General features: G+C 43.8%; 2 protein-coding genes across 5 annotated transcripts in view; both read right to left on the bottom strand.

The window, feature by feature from the left end:
* The window catches only part of LOC136754621 (alpha-2-macroglobulin), a 49,180-nt gene extending 46,051 nt beyond the window's left edge, over positions 1-3,129 (bottom strand). For both annotated transcript variants that reach the window (XM_066710620.1, XM_066710630.1), the window contains exons 1-4: positions 2,976-3,129; positions 1,915-2,095; positions 872-1,028; positions 499-551 (exon numbers count right to left, since the gene is read on the bottom strand). In XM_066710620.1, the coding sequence (XP_066566717.1) occupies positions 499-551; positions 872-1,028; positions 1,915-2,095; positions 2,976-3,031 (447 nt within the window). In that variant the 5' untranslated portion in view covers positions 3,032-3,129. The remainder of the gene's footprint in view (positions 1-498; positions 552-871; positions 1,029-1,914; positions 2,096-2,975) is intronic.
* Positions 3,130-8,203: 5,074 nt separating this feature from the next.
* LOC136754653 (alpha-2-macroglobulin) overlaps positions 8,204-20,017 on the bottom strand; it is a 34,999-nt gene continuing 23,185 nt past the window's right edge. Inside the window, exons 29-37 of one of the 3 annotated variants that reach the window (XM_066710681.1) lie at positions 19,514-19,665; positions 15,299-15,514; positions 14,932-15,056; positions 14,146-14,236; positions 12,609-12,713; positions 11,139-11,243; positions 10,388-10,493; positions 9,062-9,103; positions 8,204-8,457 (exon numbers count right to left, since the gene is read on the bottom strand). In XM_066710681.1, the coding sequence (XP_066566778.1) occupies positions 8,429-8,457; positions 9,062-9,103; positions 10,388-10,493; positions 11,139-11,243; positions 12,609-12,713; positions 14,146-14,236; positions 14,932-15,056; positions 15,299-15,514; positions 19,514-19,665 (971 nt within the window). In that variant the 3' untranslated portion in view covers positions 8,204-8,428. Of the gene's footprint in view, positions 8,458-9,061; positions 9,104-10,387; positions 10,494-11,138; positions 11,244-12,608; positions 12,714-14,145; positions 14,237-14,335; positions 14,442-14,931; positions 15,057-15,298; positions 15,515-19,513; positions 19,666-20,017 lie in introns of those variants that run through there. The other 2 variants (XM_066710689.1, XM_066710697.1) reach the window with 2 other exon arrangements.

Genomic DNA, 20,017 nt, shown 5'->3' with positions numbered 1-20,017 from the left:
AAAATTCATGTTCTTTTAAAAAAATTGTCTGGCAAATAGCTTTGAATGTCAAAACAGAATATATTTGGACTCCTGTGCCGATGACCAAACTACAGGAGATACAGATCACACTGAGTCTGGGACATCCAACTTTGCATCCAACTTTGCAGATCGCCCTTATGTGGTTAACTGTCTGACTAAATACACCTCATTTCCCCAACTTCACATCCCTGGTGTGTTAATCCCAGCAGGAACATACCCCTCTGCCCTTGAGTTTGCTTTTTACCTCATGTGATGAGGGTAAGTTGTTGACTGTAGGACTACGATTTGGTTTAAAATCTGCTTGCTGTTGAGAAATGTGACCACCCCATCTGCACAATAAGGCTTGTGGATTGACATTGATAGTAGCAGCTGTCGTCGGCAATATTGATTCACTTGTCCCCTGAACACCCCATGAATGTGAAGCTGTGTCATCACATGTGGCGATATAAAGTACCCACTGTGGATCTTTTCTCTTACCGAGGCCAGGATGGGGGCAAAATCTTCGCTGAGAGAGACGATCCGGAAACGCACTGGAAAAAAGAAAAGCCAGATGACGATAAAGGGTGTGATTTTGTTGCTTGTTACTGGTTTGTGTGGAATTCGCTGTTTCCTCCACTTGTCTGCCGCTCTGCACCAGCAGCTCACTGTATAGATAATTTACAATGATTTCTTCTTTTGATACTAAGGTAATTCTAAGCCTGTATGTGAAAGTGGCACCCTGTCCTCTTGAGAGGAGAAGTTGCTGGAGTCTTTAAACACAAGTTGGGTTGAACGAGTGTTACCGACTTGTATGGCAACATCGTACATCTTCAGGGGAAGAGGAAGAGGGAGGGAAGGACGGAGGGAGCACCTTTCTGTCCTGGTTTGTAGATGGGTTTGTCCGTCTGGATGATCATAAGCTTTTTTGTCTTTCTGAACATGACGAGAGAGCGCTGTTTGTGGCTGAATCTGTCCCCGCGCATTTCCACTTCAATGTTCCCTTTGGTATCCTCTTCCACCAGAGGCGCCTGTGGGAGAGAAAGGAGCGGATCAAGGAGTGGGAGGATGCTGGTCAGTGTTCCCTCACAACCCTGCAAAGGCACACTTTCACTTCCTGCTCTTGGAAGGGATCAACACAGAAACGGGCCTAATCTCTGGCCTCTCCCCTTCAGTCTTTTTATTTTCTTATATATTTTCTAGTGTGAATGGGATTGCTGAACACTATACTGGTCACCCGCTGAACATCACAGGCAACACTGAGATGTCATTCATGTTTTTAAGTGGTAGTCACAGGGGCCTAGGAGAAAATATTCGTAGGCTTCATTCAGAGAGTCTTTGTCTGGCGTGAGCTGATATAATGAACCTACATATCAACACATAAATGACTAAGACATTTGTATACAATTAGGAATAAAACCGATATGTACAGTTGAATGTTTGAAGTCATCTATTTCTGCAACCGGGCTTCCCAAATGACAGCTGACACTGTTGTTTAGGCAGCACTGTGGAGCAGTGGTTAGTACTCATAACTGGAAGGTTGTGGGTTCAAAGCCTGGGTGGGGCAGTGCTGTTGTACCCTTGAGCAAGAGACTTCACTTAGATTGCTCCAGGAAAATGCCCAGCTGTATAAATTGGTGCAAATGTAAATTGCTCTGGATAAGAGTGTCTGCTAAATGACAAATAATGTAATGTAGGCATAGTTGGATTTTCAATGGTTTTATAAGAAAAGTATGTTTAACCTTGGATAAAAATGACCTCTTGTTAAGAAGGAATATTTCTGTAGGGATTTGTTTCCTCATGAGACAGCTCTAAAGTCCTGCAGCTCTCTCCCTGCCTCGCCGCCTCACTGACAGCCTGACTGAGTGACCAATCGAGGATTGTGGGAGCAGCAGCCTGCCTAGTTTCAGTGCCCACCTGAAAATACACACAGCCGGTGAACATTGCCTCTGTGCTCGTGTCCAGCAGTGTCCTCTTTTCCTGCTCAGAGATCAGAGACACAGACAGGTGCAGGGTCTCGTTGGCATGGAGGAGGCTGCCACAGAGCTTGGCTTGGGAGCCTCCACTGATCACTGCAGGGAAGGTCACAATATAGACCCTAAAGGGGCAAAACACAACACACACTGTAGAAATGAGCCACTTCCATGAACTCATGGCTCAAACTAACTTTGGAATTTAACTTGTGTCCAGTAGTCAGCTCCTCTGATCAGCGCCTTGTAGAAATCACAGATTCAGCAACAATTGTGAATGATTGTTTTTCATTTCATGTAGACAAATGGAAAAAAGTGAAAGCAGATAGAGAACTCAAATTTCTGGGTCCTAAAGGAGGAGACGTATAAAATGTGAATTTGGTAACCATCTCTTCTTTGTATTACTTTAGTAAATGTAACTCGTATAATTGTGCTATACACTTTAAACTGATCATATCCAGGTGTATCTGACCACTGTAAGTGGAAATTCTCTGCCCTGGGTGATTGTCTTACAGACCACAAACTAGCACAAAACCCAAATTACAAACCGTGTTAGTCATCAGCTTCAACACAGAATGTCTCAGCAGACAGGCTGCTCATCTATTCTTACAATAAAACTCAGTAACATCTGCAAAGCTGACTGCTTTTCTGGATACCAAATGACATCTTAACCGTATAACAATCTTGAGGTGATCAAAAGCAGAAATATGTTATTCCTGTTAAAATGTGGTCTGTCTGCATGTTCCTTATGTGAAACTTTTTTTTTACCAAACTTTGTGATTCTTTGTGTATAAATGCCCAAATGATGGTCTAAATTCAGAGTTAGGGAGACACACTAGAGGACTGCACGCTGTGTGTCCTGACTCTCCAAAGGCCTTTGTACTAAACCTGCTATTTCTTGACTCCGGACTCTGATTCTGTGAAAGAAAAATACTTCTTCAGAAGGAATTTAAAATGCATCTTTGGACCCAGAGTCTTTCAGCTTAGTGAGTCCGCAGGCATACTCACGGTGTCTCATCTGCCTGGCACAGCAGCACACAGCCGAGCAGCAGCCACTTCCACATGGTACAATCCAGGGAAAGCCAAAGCAAGAGGTGAGAAGCAGTGAGAGACAGAGGAGTCGCAAGTGTTGCTCTCCTAGCTGGACTGACACAGAGTGGACTGGGACACAACCTGTTTATGCCAGAGGTGTCCCTCCCATCTCCCAACCCCCAATTCCTCATATCCATAAGTCCTGCCCTTTGTTAATAGACAAACAAGTTGCAACATTGAGGTTATTGACCTGCCCTATCAGCATGTCCCTCTGGGCTTGAGCTCAGTTGGTTAAATAGTTCTACCTACATGCTGCTGTATGTTTAAACTCCAACTTATTTTGGTTTGTTGGCAAATATATGTGGCTGTGACAGGACGCTGACTGTCATGGAATGGCTGCTGCTGATGCTCGCTGATGAGGTGCTCATGTGCCGCAGCTGTGTTGTCCGCTCCCTCGCAAACAGGCTGCGGGCAATGAGCACCGTGGCGACTGTGACGTCAGCGGCAGCTGTGCCTCGCCTATTTAAGCCCTCTCCTTCCATGACGGAGGCAGCTAACCTGATGAGAAGGACTGCCACTACTACCCTGACTGCCCGGAGCACCCTGCTTGTGTGGACGACGTTTGTGTGCTTGTTTTTGTTTGCTTTTTTTTTTTCCCTTTTTGTGTTTCCCTGCTGGACTGAACCTCAATAAAGCCCGGACACCAGCGCAACCTGAGACCCTCTCCCACCTTCTTGTGTCCGACTTTTACAGTGGCCTTTACCATACAGTTCCTTGATTACAAAACATATCACGGGTTGCAGGTGACTTGGAGACAGACTTCGGGTTGCTAATGATGTATGACGGTTTGCACTACACTTCCATCTCACTACTTCACCAACTTCTGTTTATTTACTGTATCAGGTTAGGGAGCATAAAGCATCTGTACAGAGATGGTGTTGATTTTGGCAAATTTTTTGCCCCCCCTGCCATGTCTGTGTCCCTTCTAAATATACAAACACACACACATACACACAATTGTCAGTCGCATTATTAAAAATTAGAGAGCCATTTGTATTTTTGTCTTGGGGCAGTTATTTATTTATTTTCACTGCATATGGAAGCCAAGGGGTGCAAACCACAGGAGCAAATTGGGTGGTAACATAAAAATACCAGAAAAAGTCTGGTGTATCCCTGAGCAAACGTCTGTCTGAAGTAATATTTTGGGCCAGAAATGACATACACAGTACAGGGTTCATTATTTATAGGACCAGGGAGTGTTGGAGTGGGGCTGTGCCCCTAAATGATATACGGCCTCACTGTAGTGAAAATGTATTTATCGCCAATACCGGCTGTTTAAAAAATATAGAGGGCTTTACCTGTAGCTGCAATAGAAACTAGAACAATGTCTGGTTTGAGGTATTGGAATAGGAGTCTGAGGTTGTTCACAGCTGTAGCATCAACACATTTCCATAACAAAATAACAATAACAATACAATGCTTTTTCTGTCAAATAAACAAACTGTGATGTGTAATGACACTTATTTGCGAGTAAAATCAGTTCATATTCTCAGAATAGCATGGATTTGATTGACACCAAACGAAGATGGTATTGTCTATCTATGTCATTCCTGCAGATGTTGTGTCAGAGACGCCGCTGCTGGTCGTTCTTATGTTACTGGTCTCTTTAAACCCGTGGTTTCTGATCCTCGCATTGAACCCCTCGGCTTCCGTACAAAATGGGCGGGAACATTCAGCGTCAATTAATCTACACGAGGTCGAGAGAGGTAAAACAAACGACAACAACAAAAAACAGCGAAGTAGAATAAATATTAACTACATTCACAGGAATGGCAGCACAAATAACCAAATCACACTTTCTACACCAGGTTTAATTTTAATTGCCATGGAAAACGTAATAGGGACGTACAGGGAGGAAGTGCTGTCGGGTGGATCATAGGTTCGGTAAGTCCCGTTTTTTGGTTTGTTTACGGTATTATTAGCATATTACTGTGATTGAATAGCTGCTTGGACAATGTAATATAATTCGCAAAAATGTTAGGCAAATTAAGGTGTACTCTGGTGTTTGTGGAATGTGTATTTGCGATGCGATCAGCATTCACAACAGTTTGTTCATTTTAAAATGACGTTAAAATTACATTTGTTTCAGTTCATTTTTGCATCGTTGCAGTCTACTTCATGTCTGGACTCACTATCACTCAGGGTGTCTTGTTTGAGCCTCTTTTCAAATTTGAGTACATAGGAGTTTATGCTGTATTTATCCACTAGGGGGAAGCAAGTCACCATAGAGCAACCTACTGTGGCAGCATATCTGTGTCTGCAGTGCCCCCCTGTGGACATCGGAGGAAATTACAGCATTTTCCTCTGCATCTCTGCCGACCACTCTTCTTAGCACCTGTGAACTTTAATGTGATTGTACACCCCCTGGAAACTGTATTGGTCTGCGAATTCGTGTGGAAGGACATAGATCAAGGGAGGTTTATTAATCAGCCCTAATCAGTACTTTATTTGAGTCACTTCATAAATTATATCTATCTATCTATATCTATCTATCTATCTATACACTCACCTAAAGGATTATTAGGAACACCTGTTCAATTTCTCATTAATGCAATTATCTAACCAACCAATCACATGGCAGTTGCTTCAATGCATTTAGGGGTGTGGTCCTGGTCAAGACAATCTCCTGAACTCCAAACTGAATGTCTGAATGGGAAAGAAAGGTGATTTAAGCAATTTTGAGCGTGGCATGGTTGTTGGTGCCAGACGGGCCGGTCTGAGTATTTCACAATCTGCTCAGTTACTGGGATTTTCACACACAACCATTTCTAGGGTTTACAAAGAATGGTGTGAAAAGGGAAAAACATCCAGTATGCGGCAGTCCTGTGGGCGAAAATGCCTTGTTGATGCTAGAGGTCAGAGGAGAATGGGCCGACTGATTCAAGCTGATAGAAGAGCAACTTTGACTGAAATAACCACTCGTTACAACCGAGGTATGCAGCAAAGCATTTGTGAAGCCACAACACGTACAACCTTGAGGCGGATGGGCTACAACAGCAGAAGACCCCACCGGGTACCACTCATCTCCACTACAAATAGGAAAAAGAGGCTACAATTTGCACAAGCTCACCAAAATTGGACAGTTGAAGACTGGAAAAATGTTGCCTGGTCTGATGAGTCTCGATTTCTGTTGAGACATTCAGATGGTAGAGTCAGAATTTGGCGTAAACAGAATGAGAACATGGATCCATCATGCCTTGTTACCACTGTGCAGGCTGCTGGTGGTGGTGTAATGGTGTGGGGGATGTTTTCTTGGCACACTTTAGGCCCCTTAGTGCCAATTGGGCATCGTTTAAATGCCACGGCCTACCTGAGCATTGTTTCTGACCATGTCCATCCCTTTATGACCACCATGTACCCATCCTCTGATGGCTACTTCCAGCAGGATTATGCACCATGTCACAAAGGTCGAATCATTTCAAATTGGTTTCTTGAACATGACAATGAGTTCACTGTACTAAACTGGCCCCCACAGTCACCAGATCTCAACCCAATAGAGCATCTTTGGGATGTGGTGGAACGGGAGCTTCGTGCCCTGGATGTGCATCCCACAAATCTCCATCATTTGCAAGATGCTATCCTATCAATATGGGCCAACATTTCTAAAGAATGCTTTCAGCACCTTGTTGAATCAATGCCACGTAGAATTAAGGCAGTTCTGAAGGCGAAAGGGGGTCAAACACAGTATTACTATGGTGTTCCTAATAATCCTTTAGGTGAGTGTATATCCACCGATCAGCCATAACATTATGACCACCTGCCTAATATTGTGTAGGTCCCAAAACAGCCCTGACCCATCGAGGCATGGACTCCACTAGACCTCTGAAGGTGTGCTGTGGTATCTGGCACCAAGACGTTAGCAGTAAATCCTTTAAGTCCTGTAAGTTGCGAGGTGGGGCCTCCATGGATCAGAATTGTTTGTCCAGCACATCCCACGGATGCTCGATTGGATTGAGATCTGGGGAATTTGGAGGCCAAGTCAACACCTTGAACTCCTGATTCATCAGACCAGGCCACCTTCTTCCATTGCTCCGTGGTTCAGTTCTGATGCTCACGTGCCCATTGTAGGCGCTTTTGGCAGTGGATAGGGGTCAGCATGGGCACCCTGACTGGTCTGCGGCTACGCAGCCCCATACGCAACAAACTGCGATGCACTGTGTGTTCTGACACCTTTCTATCAGAACCAGCATTCACTTTTTCAGCAATCTGAGCTACAGTATCTCGTCTGTTGGATCGGACCACACGGGCCAGCCTTTGCTCTCCATGTGCATCAATGAGCCTTGGCTGCCCATGACCCTGTTGCCGGTTCACCACTTTTCCTTCCTTGGACCACTTTTGATAGTACTGACCACTGCAAACCGGGAACACCTCACAAGAGCTGCAGTTTTGGAGATGCTCTGACCCAGTCGTCTAGCCATCACAATGTGGCCCTTGTCAAAGTCACTCAGATCCTGACGCTTGCCCATTTTTTGTGATTCTAACACATCAACTTTGAGGACAAAATATTCACTTGCTGCCTAATATATCACACCCACTGACAGGTGCCATGATAACGAGATTATCAGTGTTATTCACTCTACCTATCAGTGTAGATATTGATATAGATAGATAGATACATATTATTATTATTATTATTATTTTTATTTCTTGGCAGACGCCCTTAACCAGGGCGACTTACAACATAAGTGCAAAAATATAGTTAAGTACAAGGCATAAATATATATGTGTGTTAAATAGTTTAACTCTGTAGTGTTACAGTTGAGGGGGGTAGCAAGTAGATATTTTTATAATCATGCCCATATTGAATTTACTTATACTGGCAGCTCTGTAGATGGGAATGGAAGTGATTTTATTGAGGAAGTAGAACTTTGCTGATTTGCTCCAGTGAATGAGGCAGGTTCCTCCTTCCTTTTTTGATTGTGTTAAAAAACAAAAACACACATGACAACAATGTAGTATGAATAGTCCAGGAGAGTTAGTCAATCAAACAAAGAACCACAATTATTTTTAGGAATTCTAGAGGCAAAAGGTCTGTCCCAGTATATAGCCACCCTAAACTCAATCTAAATTACCTAAATTATATATATATATGATGTCTTACATTCATAGGGATCAGGTGATTACCTTTAATGAGACCATTATACTTTTATAGTTTTTAAATTGATTTTATTATTTAAGAAGTAACCACTGAATCTTCCATCTGATAAATGATAAGAATAGAAGAACTGGGCTTGTGCTTTGTGGTGCAACGTGGGTATTTGACAGCTAAATACATCAGTAATTGGTAGACTGTCAGTCCTCAGCTCCACACCTTTGGTTGAAGACCCTGCGTATGTTATTGAATGATTTCCGCAGTCCACGCTTTGCTTTTACACTTCATTGATGTCTTCTCCACGATCTGCAACAGAAGCACAGGTGCAGAGTCAATAAAGTGATCAAAGATATTTAAATCAATCATATTAAAACCCATTTGGAGCTGAAGGGATTGGATTGTAGCCAGTGACTTAATTATTACTCCTGGACATTCTGCTAATGATTTCTCAGGCCCAATTGGGCGAGCATTGAGAGTGGAGGTGGTGGTCAGGTGATTTACTGAGAGACACGTTGGTGTTCAGGTTCCCCTCCTTCAGTATCTCTCACCTCCAGCTGTCAATCATTCACTTTCAGTTGCCTATTCAGCAGCCATGACCGCTTTTCAGCCTGTAGTGTGGTGCATGATAGGTTCTATGCTTTCCAATATTAACAAAGATTTATGAATGAAGATAGGCAATGCCTGTGACAGGAATGGATTCTTAGGTCTTTCTGATTGCTCAACATCCTCAAGCTCTTTCCTTTGAATAAGTGTCCTTCTGTCCTGTATGCAGTGACCCTTCAGCAGCACAGTCCTCTCCCTTTTCTGATTTTTTACATGTATTAAAACACCTTTGCTTCCCTGAGAGCTCTATGCATCGCTTCACATACAGTGATAATGCAGCAAATCAACATTGAAGGTGTGGGCTTACCGTCAGGACATGGAGAGGTGTATTCAGACACGGCCTGCTCACCTACAAGACATAAGGACCACATATTGAGGGACAGACAGGTACCCATAAGCTGAAATGTACACAGCCTCCAGTACTGGAACCTGCTATATAGAGATCCTGTTCAACACATTGAAAACTTGGGTTTTTATTTTTAAATATGGTATCATAGTGTTTTTCAGTACCAGTTATTGCAATGTATCCAGTTTGTTCATTGGCTAATGCCACACGTTTTCTACTGTACAGGCCTCTGCCATTATCACAGCTTGAATACAAACTATTGAATGTATGTATTTTAAAACTATATTAATTAATTTCCTTTTCTCGCTGAGAATCTCAAGGTGTTTGTGTTCTGTGGCAGTCAGGGTCAAGCAGCACTGTATTGTTCATCACTGTGGATAGGGGCTTTCACATGTTTTTATACCAACAAAGGAAGGCTTTTATGGCCACTCAGCCCACCAGAGCCTGGCACGGTAGAGGGCATTCACCTAGTTTTTCAATGATCCCTACCTTATCAGCCTCAGATGCCACCAGAACTGAATGCCATACACTTTCTGATACAAAGACAGAAGCCAGGTGCATGTTCTTTATGGTGTAGTGACTCTTAGCAGTATGTCAATATACAGGGAATAGCTGTTTGCAGTTATCCAAGTGTAGAGTAATCAACCAGGTCCTCCATGATGTGGAAGTATGAACTGAAGTCCATCCATCCATTTTCGAAACCGCTTATCCTGGTGAGAGTCGCTGGGAATCCGGAGCTGATCCTGGCAGGCATAGTGCGCAAAGCAGGAATACACCCAGGATGGGATGCCAGTCCATCGCAGGGCAGCACACACACACGCATACCTACAGGGCAATTTAGCGAAGCCATTTAACCTAACTCGCATGTCTTTGGACAGAAACCGGAGTGCCCAGAGAAAACCCACACGGACACAGGGAGAACATGCAAACTCCACACAGAGAGGCCCCTGACCCAAGACTCGAACCCAGTACCCCAGAGCTGTGCAATGTATGAAGTATGATGAAGATATCCGATGAACCATTTACAGCTGTGGACAACAGAGGAAGGGGAGCCAGTCTCGTACCATACTGTTCTGGTTGTGTCTTTGACCCCATTCTATGTATTCTGCTCTCATCTGTGTTTTGCACAGTTTTGAAGTGGTCATCTAAGGAGGCCCAGGGACTGGACATTTCATAACCAGAGAGCAGTCCTGCCAATTCTTCTGCTATGGCATACCTGCCCACTACCACTTTGTAATGCACAATGTCATCATTTTACTAGGCCACTTATTAATTAAAAAGTCTTACTGGTCTGGTAGTAGTCATAGACCTTGACCACAGCTGGTTTGAGGTTGTTCACTGGGTGCTTCTGGGTCATGGTGATGTGATAGTGATAGGTTTTTCCCCTTGTGAGCTGTTGAGAGACAGTCATGTACTCTGTGATTTATGGACGTTAATGCAGGTCCTAACATTCACTCAGAGCTGGCAGTATATTGCTGCCAGAGAAATAATAATATGCACAGTTGATCATGGTTCCCTTGGCAAATACAACATCTACATCACCCATGACCTTTCTAACAATGCATTCATTAGCAATTAATGAAAGCTTGTCTTGTTCCTTTTGGTGATTTGCTCAAAATAGTCCAGTAGATTCTTGTTCTAGTAAACATTAGACTGCCACTCCATAGAAATCCATGTTTACCTTAACTATGCTCAATTCACAGGGGATTTCCCTAGGCTAAATTCGTTCAATGAGGAGTCATTATTAATGAACATTGTTTCAGATGAAGGGTGTTGATACTTTAGACATCAACTGTATGTCAGGTAAAACGTCAATGGTTGGTAACATTACCACATACATTTCCTGAGGGATAGCACTACATTTTGAGAATGACGTTCACAGTCAAACTTTGCCTATGACATTTCATACCCTGTGTATCTGCAATTTCATTTTGCTACTAAAATTAAGCCAAAAGAATCATTTTAATATGAGAAGTTTTTATTAGTAAAATGTAAACCCAATCAGTTAAATTCAGCTCCTTGCAGTTTACGAACTCACCTCATCCAAATAAAGAATCACATGGCCATCTTCTTTGTCAATTCGCTTCACCTGATCTTGTGATCTCAGCAGGACAGGAGGGGGAAATAAGGCGTGACTTGAATCCTGAAACAGAGGGGAAATGGCAGTGAAACAGCTGAACAGAGACAATGTGCTGGGCTCCTGTCTCTAGCTGTTCTAGCAGTGAGGTGGGATTGTGACAGGCCTGGGTGGATATCAAACTTGGCACACATTACCAATAATGCAAGGCATGTTATTAGGGCTGTGGAAAAACGTGTGATGGTGTGACGGCCATACACTTATGGCAGCACGACTGCAACTCTCATTACTAATCAAGCCAAGGAAGCCAGTGCTCAACCAATCCAGGCAGTGATTGAACAATTATGCTTAAACTCTGGGGGAATCCTGGTCACTGCCCAGATTCGAACTAGTGATGGTCTTGGAGTCCACCTGTGTCTGATGACTGTCAAAAGTCAAATTTAAAATATATTACAAAATAAATGTGTATTTATGCATACCCAGGTACACAAAATGTAAACTTTTAAATGAAAAACATATGTAAGTATTTATAATACTTCCTGCTGTTAAAAAGATGTGTTCAGAGTGCACAGGTGTGCCTGGCACACACAGGTATTTTTTTGCCAGTTGATCAAGGTGTAGATATTTCCAGCCAGATTTTTTCCACCTACAGCCATACATTGTACACCAATCGATCCACCACAGAGAGATTGGACGTGGCTATTAGAATCTCCGTGCTCAACCAATCAGCATTTGCAGAGATGCGCAATGTGTTGTTGACATTTTTGAGGAGTGCGCTTTTGCTCCTCTGCAAGCCTCTGCAAGCCTCTGCGAGCTACACTTACCCAGAAACCTCCTCTCTGTGTCGCTATGCCGAGACACTTAAACGTATCTTTGCAGAAGCATAAATCAGGCTTAAGGTCAGTTTTCAACTGTGTGAGCAACACATGCGATGTTGACCAAATTAAGATGTCTTTCTACTGCGTTGATGTAGTTCAGGGCATTATCAGTAGTGACAGTAATTACTGAGTCGCGTATATTAAAATCATCCAGAATTTCAGAAATACACAGTATCATACAGTTTAACTGTTCCTTAAAAATTACTCGGAATTTGGTATCTCAACTCTATTTCACTGCACAATTCCTGAAATCATCACCCCGACAATGCTGATGGGTCTCATATGTTTGCAAAAACATTTTACAAGAGATTTCGTAATTAGAACATACTGTAAGAACATAAGAAAGTTTACAAACGAGAGGAGGCCATTTGCTCCATCATGCTCATTTGGTGTCCATTAATAACTAAGTGATCCAAGGATCCTATCCAGCCTATTTTTAAATGTTCCCAAATTTGCTACAAAACTTAAGCCCCCAAAAAATCCTTTTAATATCAGACATTTTTATGAATAAAATATAAACCCAATCAGTTAAATTCAGCTCCTTGCAACTCACCTCATCCAGATAAATAATCACGTGGCCATCTTCTTTGTCAAGTCGCGTCACCCGATCTTGTGATCTCAGCAGGACAGGAGGGGGCAATAAGGCAGGACTTGAATCCTGAAACAGAGGGGAAATGACAGTGAAATAGTTGAACAGAGACAATGTGCTGGGCTCCTGTCTCTAGCTGTTCTCACAGTGAGGTGGGATTGTGACAGGCCTGGGTGGACGTCAAACTTGGTAGACATTACCAGCAATGCAAGGCATGTTATTAGGGCTGTGGAAAAAATATGTGATGGTGTGATGGCCGTAGATTTATAGTAACACGACTGTAACTCTCATTACTAAGCAAGCCAAGGAAGCCGGTGCTCAAGCAATCCAGGCAGTGACTGGACAATTATGCTTCAACTCTGGGGGAATCCTGGTCACTGCCCCGATTCAAACTATTGATGGTCTTGGAGTCCACCAGCTGAGAAATTGAGGTCGTAATATGAAATTGATTGATTAAAAAAAAAGAAATCGATATTTAGAGTAATTTTTTAGTATGATTTTGGAAACCCCCTACATTCAGAAAAACACCAGATGACGGTCAAAAGTTAAATTTAAAATATATGCATTACAAAATAAATGTGTATTTATGCATACCCAGGTACATAAAATATAAACTTTTAAATGAAAAACACATGTAAGTATTTATAATGCCTGGCGCACACAGGTATTTTTTTGCCAGTTTAGCAAGGTGTGGATATTTCTTTGTCAGATGTTTTCCAACTACAGGCATACATTGTACACCAGTCGATCCACCATTGGACTTGTCTCTCAGAATCGCTCCACTCAACCAATCAGCATTTGTTTAACACACGAGGCCGTAGAGACGCACAATGTGTTAAGATTTTTGAGGAGTGCGCTTCGGCTCCTCTGCAAGCCTCTGCGAGCTACGCTTACCCAGAAACCCCTTCTCTGTGTTGCTATGCAGAGATGCTTAAATGTATCTTTGCAGAAGCATAAATCAGTTTTCAATTGTGTGAGCAACACATGGGATGTTGACCAAATTAAGATGTCTTTCTACTGCATTGACGTAGTTTAGGGCATTATCGGTAGTGGCAGCAATAACTTAGTTGCGTATATTAAAATCATCCAGAATTTCAGAAATACACAGTATCATACAGTTTAACTGTGTTCCTTAAAATTGTCGTGACTCGGAATTTGGTATCTCGACTCTATTTCACTGCAAAATTCCCTGAAATCATCACCCCCAACAATGCTAATGGGTCTTATATGTTTGTAAATAAATTTTACAAGAGATTTCATAATTGCTTCACTTCGTTGACCAGGTAATGCAGCAGGAGAAGGTTGTTGGAAAATTAAATGTCAAAATAAGAACTTTGCTTAATGGATACTTCATCAATTCCCAAAAATGTAACTTTTCCATATCGATAATAAAAGTGGATTATTGATAAATCAAAATGAGGGAAATCAGTAAAAATATTGATAGCCTATTTTATAATTACACCACTACTGAGGAGCCCCACACACTGTACTTGGAACTCACAGTCATTATATCTGTATCTTTAAGGACGAATCCAGACAGGAGTTTGAAGTTCAGAATGACCATGTTGGTGTTTTCCCTCGGGCCGGCGTACCTGTTAGGTTGGAACAACACAGACAATCATAAAGAGCTCTAAATTCCCAAAGTACGCAATCTAATTTCATGTCAAGTCAACCAGTTTCTCACCTCAAGATTTTGCATGTTTTTGTATTGTAGAAGATCTAGGTCAGCTATGAAAGCAGACAAAATATTTAAGTTGGGACTTGAAAGGCATCTCATTTTGGATTCATATAATGGACCTACAAATTAGAAGTAGAATGTCAGGACCCCATTTTCTGTATAGACAGCTAGACCTTCTGTAGTATTGATGTGCTGCCCAGGGTGCTTAATATTGAACAAATGATTCAGTTGTCAAAATACTGACTAATACAGAACACAGAAGAGGCATGGCTTTTGTTGTTGTTGCTATATTACTCTGTTGAATGGTGGTTTCTCACTCCAGCAGATTATCCATACAAGTTTACAGGTTACTAGAAATCTACTACTGAACAAGAGCTGAAAATGACAGGAACAAAAGCTATAGTTTTGCAAGTGATTTCCGTTAATATGGATTTAATTAGATTCCTGGGGCACTAAGCCAGAGATGGAAACCCTGGAGCAGCCAAATACATTTGGGATGTTTTTATGCGTGTGATTGTGTGTGTGCGTACAGTGGAGGTAACCTTCCCACTTCTCAGAATACAGGACCATTAACCAGCACAAGAACCATGTGGAGAGATATGGACGTACGTTACGTTGGCAAAGAGGCTGAGGTCTCTGTTCTGGCTGCTGGTGTTGCATTGCCGATAAGCTTTCATGGTCAGGTGGAAGTTGATGAAGTCAGCGGGAGGGGGGATGTTGTAGTGCAGAGCGATCTGGAATGCAGATTGGGAGAAGTTTGGGGCATAGAGATGACCAGGAAACAGGATGATTTTTTTACCATTTTGATGTATGCCAGGATTAGAGTGGGTCTAGGTTTATATTAGGTACCGAGATATTTTAGCTACAATTCAGGGGTAGTTATCAGTTTCCATGTGAGAGTTACCATACAAGCTAGGTAAGGGTTAGAAAGAAATGGGCCTGAGTGAGTTACCTACAGGAGGGAATATGCACTGACCTGGATCAACGCACAGCCTGTGCCCTCTGCCTCCACACTGTACACCCCCTGGAGGTCCTGAAGCTCCTTCTCCTGGTACAGCAGGCTGTTGCTTTGGTCCAAAGTGAAGTGGTGGTGTTCTCCCCCTGTTGACCGCACCGTCACCGTGCTTGAGCTCTCTTTGTTGAATGCCACGGCCCCATAGAGAGACAGGGCCTGCAGAGCTACCACTGTGTCCTGTATACACACACAACAGAGAGGGCCACTCCTTTACAGGTATTAACAACAACCTTAAGACAATCTGTTGGCATGTGATTGGTTGGTAGAGTGTCAGCTGGGCTGCTGTTTTTCGAGAATAGTCCAGGGACAGTGTTCATGAGACTCATTGACCTTTTTAGAGTGGAATACCTTTTTCTTAAATTGCATTTTCAGCACACAGATTTACAATGGTAAATAGAGGCTGTCATCTTGGGTACCCATAGAAAACATTCTTGTATCCAGACAGCCTATAGGACCCTGTGTGTATCAAACAGACCCCCTTCTACTTCCTGTTGGTATATAATGTGATACGCACACAGGACCCTCCTCTTTGCCAGGAGACAGAGCTCCCAAGCAACCTAATCAGAAGTACTGCCCAAAGGGGGAGGATTTACAGTATCCCAATCCGTCGCAAGAGAGCAGGGCAGCAAACTGATGAGAAAGCCTGCCCGAGGCTGTGCCTGCTAGGGGGAGCCTCAACTGGACCAGCTCTGGATAGAAGGCCATAGGGGCCCTGTAGGGCCGCATCCAGGCCATGCTCTACTGGAGTAATTGTATGTTCTTTTGTTCTTATGTGTGTTGTCAACAATTAATGTAAGAAAGTCCAAGAAGAAAATTCTTGTTCTCTGCATATCACAGGAGCAGGGTCTCCTACTCAACCAGCTCAGGCAGGAGCGGAACCTCAACAGCTCTATTGTGCTGAAACCAAATACACAATGCAGGGCAATAAGAAGCCTACTCTTAAGCAGGAACCTCCTGTTCAACCAGCACAGTGTTACTCTGCTCTCCACACTTCCTCAGTTCACCTACAGAGGTCATCATCACCTGATTTCTAACCCCGTCTCTCACATTCCCCAGCTCAATGAGCAATCACCCAATTAACATTCCTAAGCACCATGTGCACTTGTACCATCACCCCTCTACTCAAATTGGATCAGCACTACACATCCTTGACCCCTGCTTCCCTCTGATCTATATTTTAAACCCCCCAGTTAGTTACATACAATGCTAAGTCTTGTCAGTTTACCTGCATTTCTAAGTGTTCCTCCTGTTTACTGATCGCACGTGTTCCTGCCCCATGTTTTGACTCCTGGATTGCCCTCTGACAGTTTGTACGCCTGATTGATCGACCTACTGCTTGTGACCCAAACTACTGCTTTTGTCTTGTCTCCATTGCCTTGTTTGCTGTCTCTTTGACCTGGACTGTTACACACCTGCTTCTCCCCGCACTTGAGTCCTCCACTTCTCTGGCTGTTTGCACTGACAGACATGACTTAAATCTGGCAGCTGAGTTAGCAGAGCTCTACTGAACTAATAACATACACATAGGCGAGATCGCAAGAGACCAATCCTTGTGTTGTCAGTGAAACACAGGGGCAGGACCCTTCTTGCTCAGCTAGCACAACCAGGAGTTGGTCATCAAGCTCTACTTTGTCAATACAAATTAATACACAAAGTGAGGCAGCAAGAGGCCAAGTCTGGTGCTCTCAGCATACTACAGGAGCAGGCTTCTCCTGCTCAACCAGCACAGCAAGGAACAGAACACAGCTTTACTGTGATGAATAATACATACAATAGATCACAAGAGATCAACGCTTGTATCTACAGCTGGAAATAAGGAAACGAAGCCACCTGCTCAGCTGGCCAAAACAGCTCTATTGTACTGGATATCATAAAGGAGACGAGAAGGTTTCTTGAAGTCTTCAGCTTATAACAGGAGCAAGGACTCCCGCTCAACCAGCACAGCTACAAGTGGGGCCAACACCACTTTACTGTGCTGAATATAAAGCAAGAAAACAACTTATCATGTGTCCTCAGCTTAATCCAGGAGCAGGGACATTGTTCAGCTAAACAATGAACGAACTATATACAGGTCAGCCTAACAAGGCAACAGCTCCTGCATGGCTGCATGACAAATTCTGGAGCCAAACTCGACAGAGCAGTCATAAACCAGGAGCAGCTCATGTTGGTGCTCTGCTGGAAGGCACAGTCCAAAGGAAGGGAAGCAGTTCAAAGTAGCTCCATCTGGGGTAAGCCTGTTAAACCTCAGATGCAGACAGGAAGATAATAACAGGCCAGGAGCCTTTGCCTCAGAGGCTAACTGAAGCCAACACCAGGTTTCCAATAGAGGTGGCCGATCCCGTCACATCCAACGTGTAGAACCGAACAAAGGTGTGTGGCGAGCCGCACAAATATCTGCCATGGGGGTGCCCTGAAAAAGGGCCCACAACGAGGCTACACCCCGAGTCAAGTATGCCACCAGATGTGCATGCAACGATGCGCCAATCGATTCATAGGCCATGGCAATTGTGTCCATAATCCAATGCGAGACCCACTGCTTTGAAAGCACCTGGCCCTGTTCTTGCGGTCCATAAACAGTTGGTCTGAGTGGCGATAGTCGCTAATGCAATCCATGTAGCACATGAGGGCCCGCAAAGGGCATAGCAAGTGCAACTGACTCTTCTCCTCCAAAAAGAAGGAAGGATGATGAAAAGCCATCAACTCGAATGGCCTTTTCACATGTAATGTGTACGGGAGGAACGTAGGGTTAGGCCTGAGCATGAACCTGGACCCATCTCCTAAGAAACGCACACATGAGGGGTGTACCGAGAGGACATGAAGCATTTGGCAGATGTAATTGCCAATAAAAACGCAGTCTTCAGCGACACAAATTGAGGTCAGCTCATTGCAGTGGCTCAAACGTGGCCTTGGAAGCTGCCATACCGGTAAGGAAGGGGTGCAATGGGTGAGGCCATAGCTTACATGCACCCTTCAGGAACTGCGAGGCCAGAAAATGTGACCTAGGTGGTTCGCCATAAATTTGGGCACAGACATGGCCGCTAGGTACACTTTGAGCATATATGGAGACTTGCCCTGATCTAACAACTCTTGCAGGAACTCCAGAATGACCCCAAAATGAGAATTGATTAGGTCATGAGACTGTGCCTTCTCCATCCTGAGGAGTGCCTGGCTGACATAAGTGAGTGTGTGAATGTAAGCACCACTGGGTGTGGGCACCCTGAGGCAACCCAGCAACCAGGACGTGTTCGTGGTGAGTGGAGGAATTAGTGGATGCTGTAAGTCACGCTCCACTCAGCAACACAAGCTCAGCATTCAAGCAGGAGAGGCACCAAGCACCGCTGTGGACGCTGTGCCACTGCCTGCAATGGGGCACTGGCTGCACCTAGCATGGGGCACCGAGCACCGCACCGGGCCACACCAAAGCACCGACACTGAGGGCGCCAGGTGACAGTGGCACAGGCTCGAGAGCACAGGGTGCTGGAGGACGAGCACCACATGGGCCTTGTAGCTGTACTGATGACTCAAGAGCCCCAGGCACCGCACTGTTTGGGCTCTGGAGGGTCCGAGGGGAGTGGCCACCAGCCGATGCAGGGCGGATGCAAGCCTGTGGAGGAGCCCCTCGTGGGCAAGATCTCTATGACAGACCGGTGAGCTACAGGCCGTGGGTACAGCCGGGCCTCGGATTTACAGTCGCTTGTTTATGCTCTTGCTGTGGAAAGAAAACCTGCAAACAGGACAAAACCCACAGTAGATAGTCTACAAACATTTATCAATATAAATAATAACTATTATTATAATACAAAAAAACAATACTGTATGCGGGTCAGAAGGTGCAGTATATAATACAAATATATGTAATCCAGATAGCAGTTTTGTGCTTTTGTACATGTAAAATAGGCAACAAAGAAAGGCTTTTGCTAACAGACCAAGGTAAAATGGCAAAGAGGAAGTTCCTGTGTGCGTATCACATTATATACAAACAGGAAGTAAGAATGGGTCTCTTTGAGTGACACACACAGGGGCCTATAGGTGGCTTTGATAGAAGAATGTTTTTGATAAATATCCATGGTGACTGACATAGCCTCTGCCCCTTTGGGCAGTACTTCCGATTCGAAAGATAACTTGAAACACTGAACAATAGGGGCTGTGAGACAGTAGACAGCTGATCAGTGGTACCTGTGTGGAAGAGAATCCTCCATAGGGATTCTGCTGTTTGATCAGCCAGCTGACGATCCTAGATGCACGGCCCAGGTCAGAGGAGGACAGGGGTTGGTGGCTGAGGAGTGCCAGCAGAGTGTAGGAGTTCATCTCTACTGACAGGGAGTCAGCTAAGATGCACAGTAGCATGGAGAGAGGGAGAGAGAGAGAGAATTATGTTGAATTATGTTGGAGCGGGAACGAGACAAGGAGAGAGATAGGGAGGACTATAATTGAAAAGAGAGGGTCAGTAATGGAAAAGAGAAAGTAAGAGAAAGAAAGGATGTTGGCATGTTTATTTTTTTTATATTAGCGACAAATTCACTTTTCATTAATCTGTTCAGGTTTGGATGTTGTGCACAATGGATATTCGGTGAATGACTTGTTTCTCTTAGGGAAAGGGTAACCCTATAGATGGATTGGCATCATGTTTACCAGGCTTTTATCTCACACTCCAGTGCAGTCGCCAGTGTTTCCACCTGA

This window comes from Amia ocellicauda, chromosome 1, assembly GCF_036373705.1.
Source record: "Amia ocellicauda isolate fAmiCal2 chromosome 1, fAmiCal2.hap1, whole genome shotgun sequence".
Taxonomy (NCBI): domain Eukaryota; kingdom Metazoa; phylum Chordata; class Actinopteri; order Amiiformes; family Amiidae; genus Amia; species Amia ocellicauda.
The sequence above is the reverse complement of the archived record's forward strand: the minus strand, read 5'-3'. Positions and strand labels throughout refer to the sequence as shown.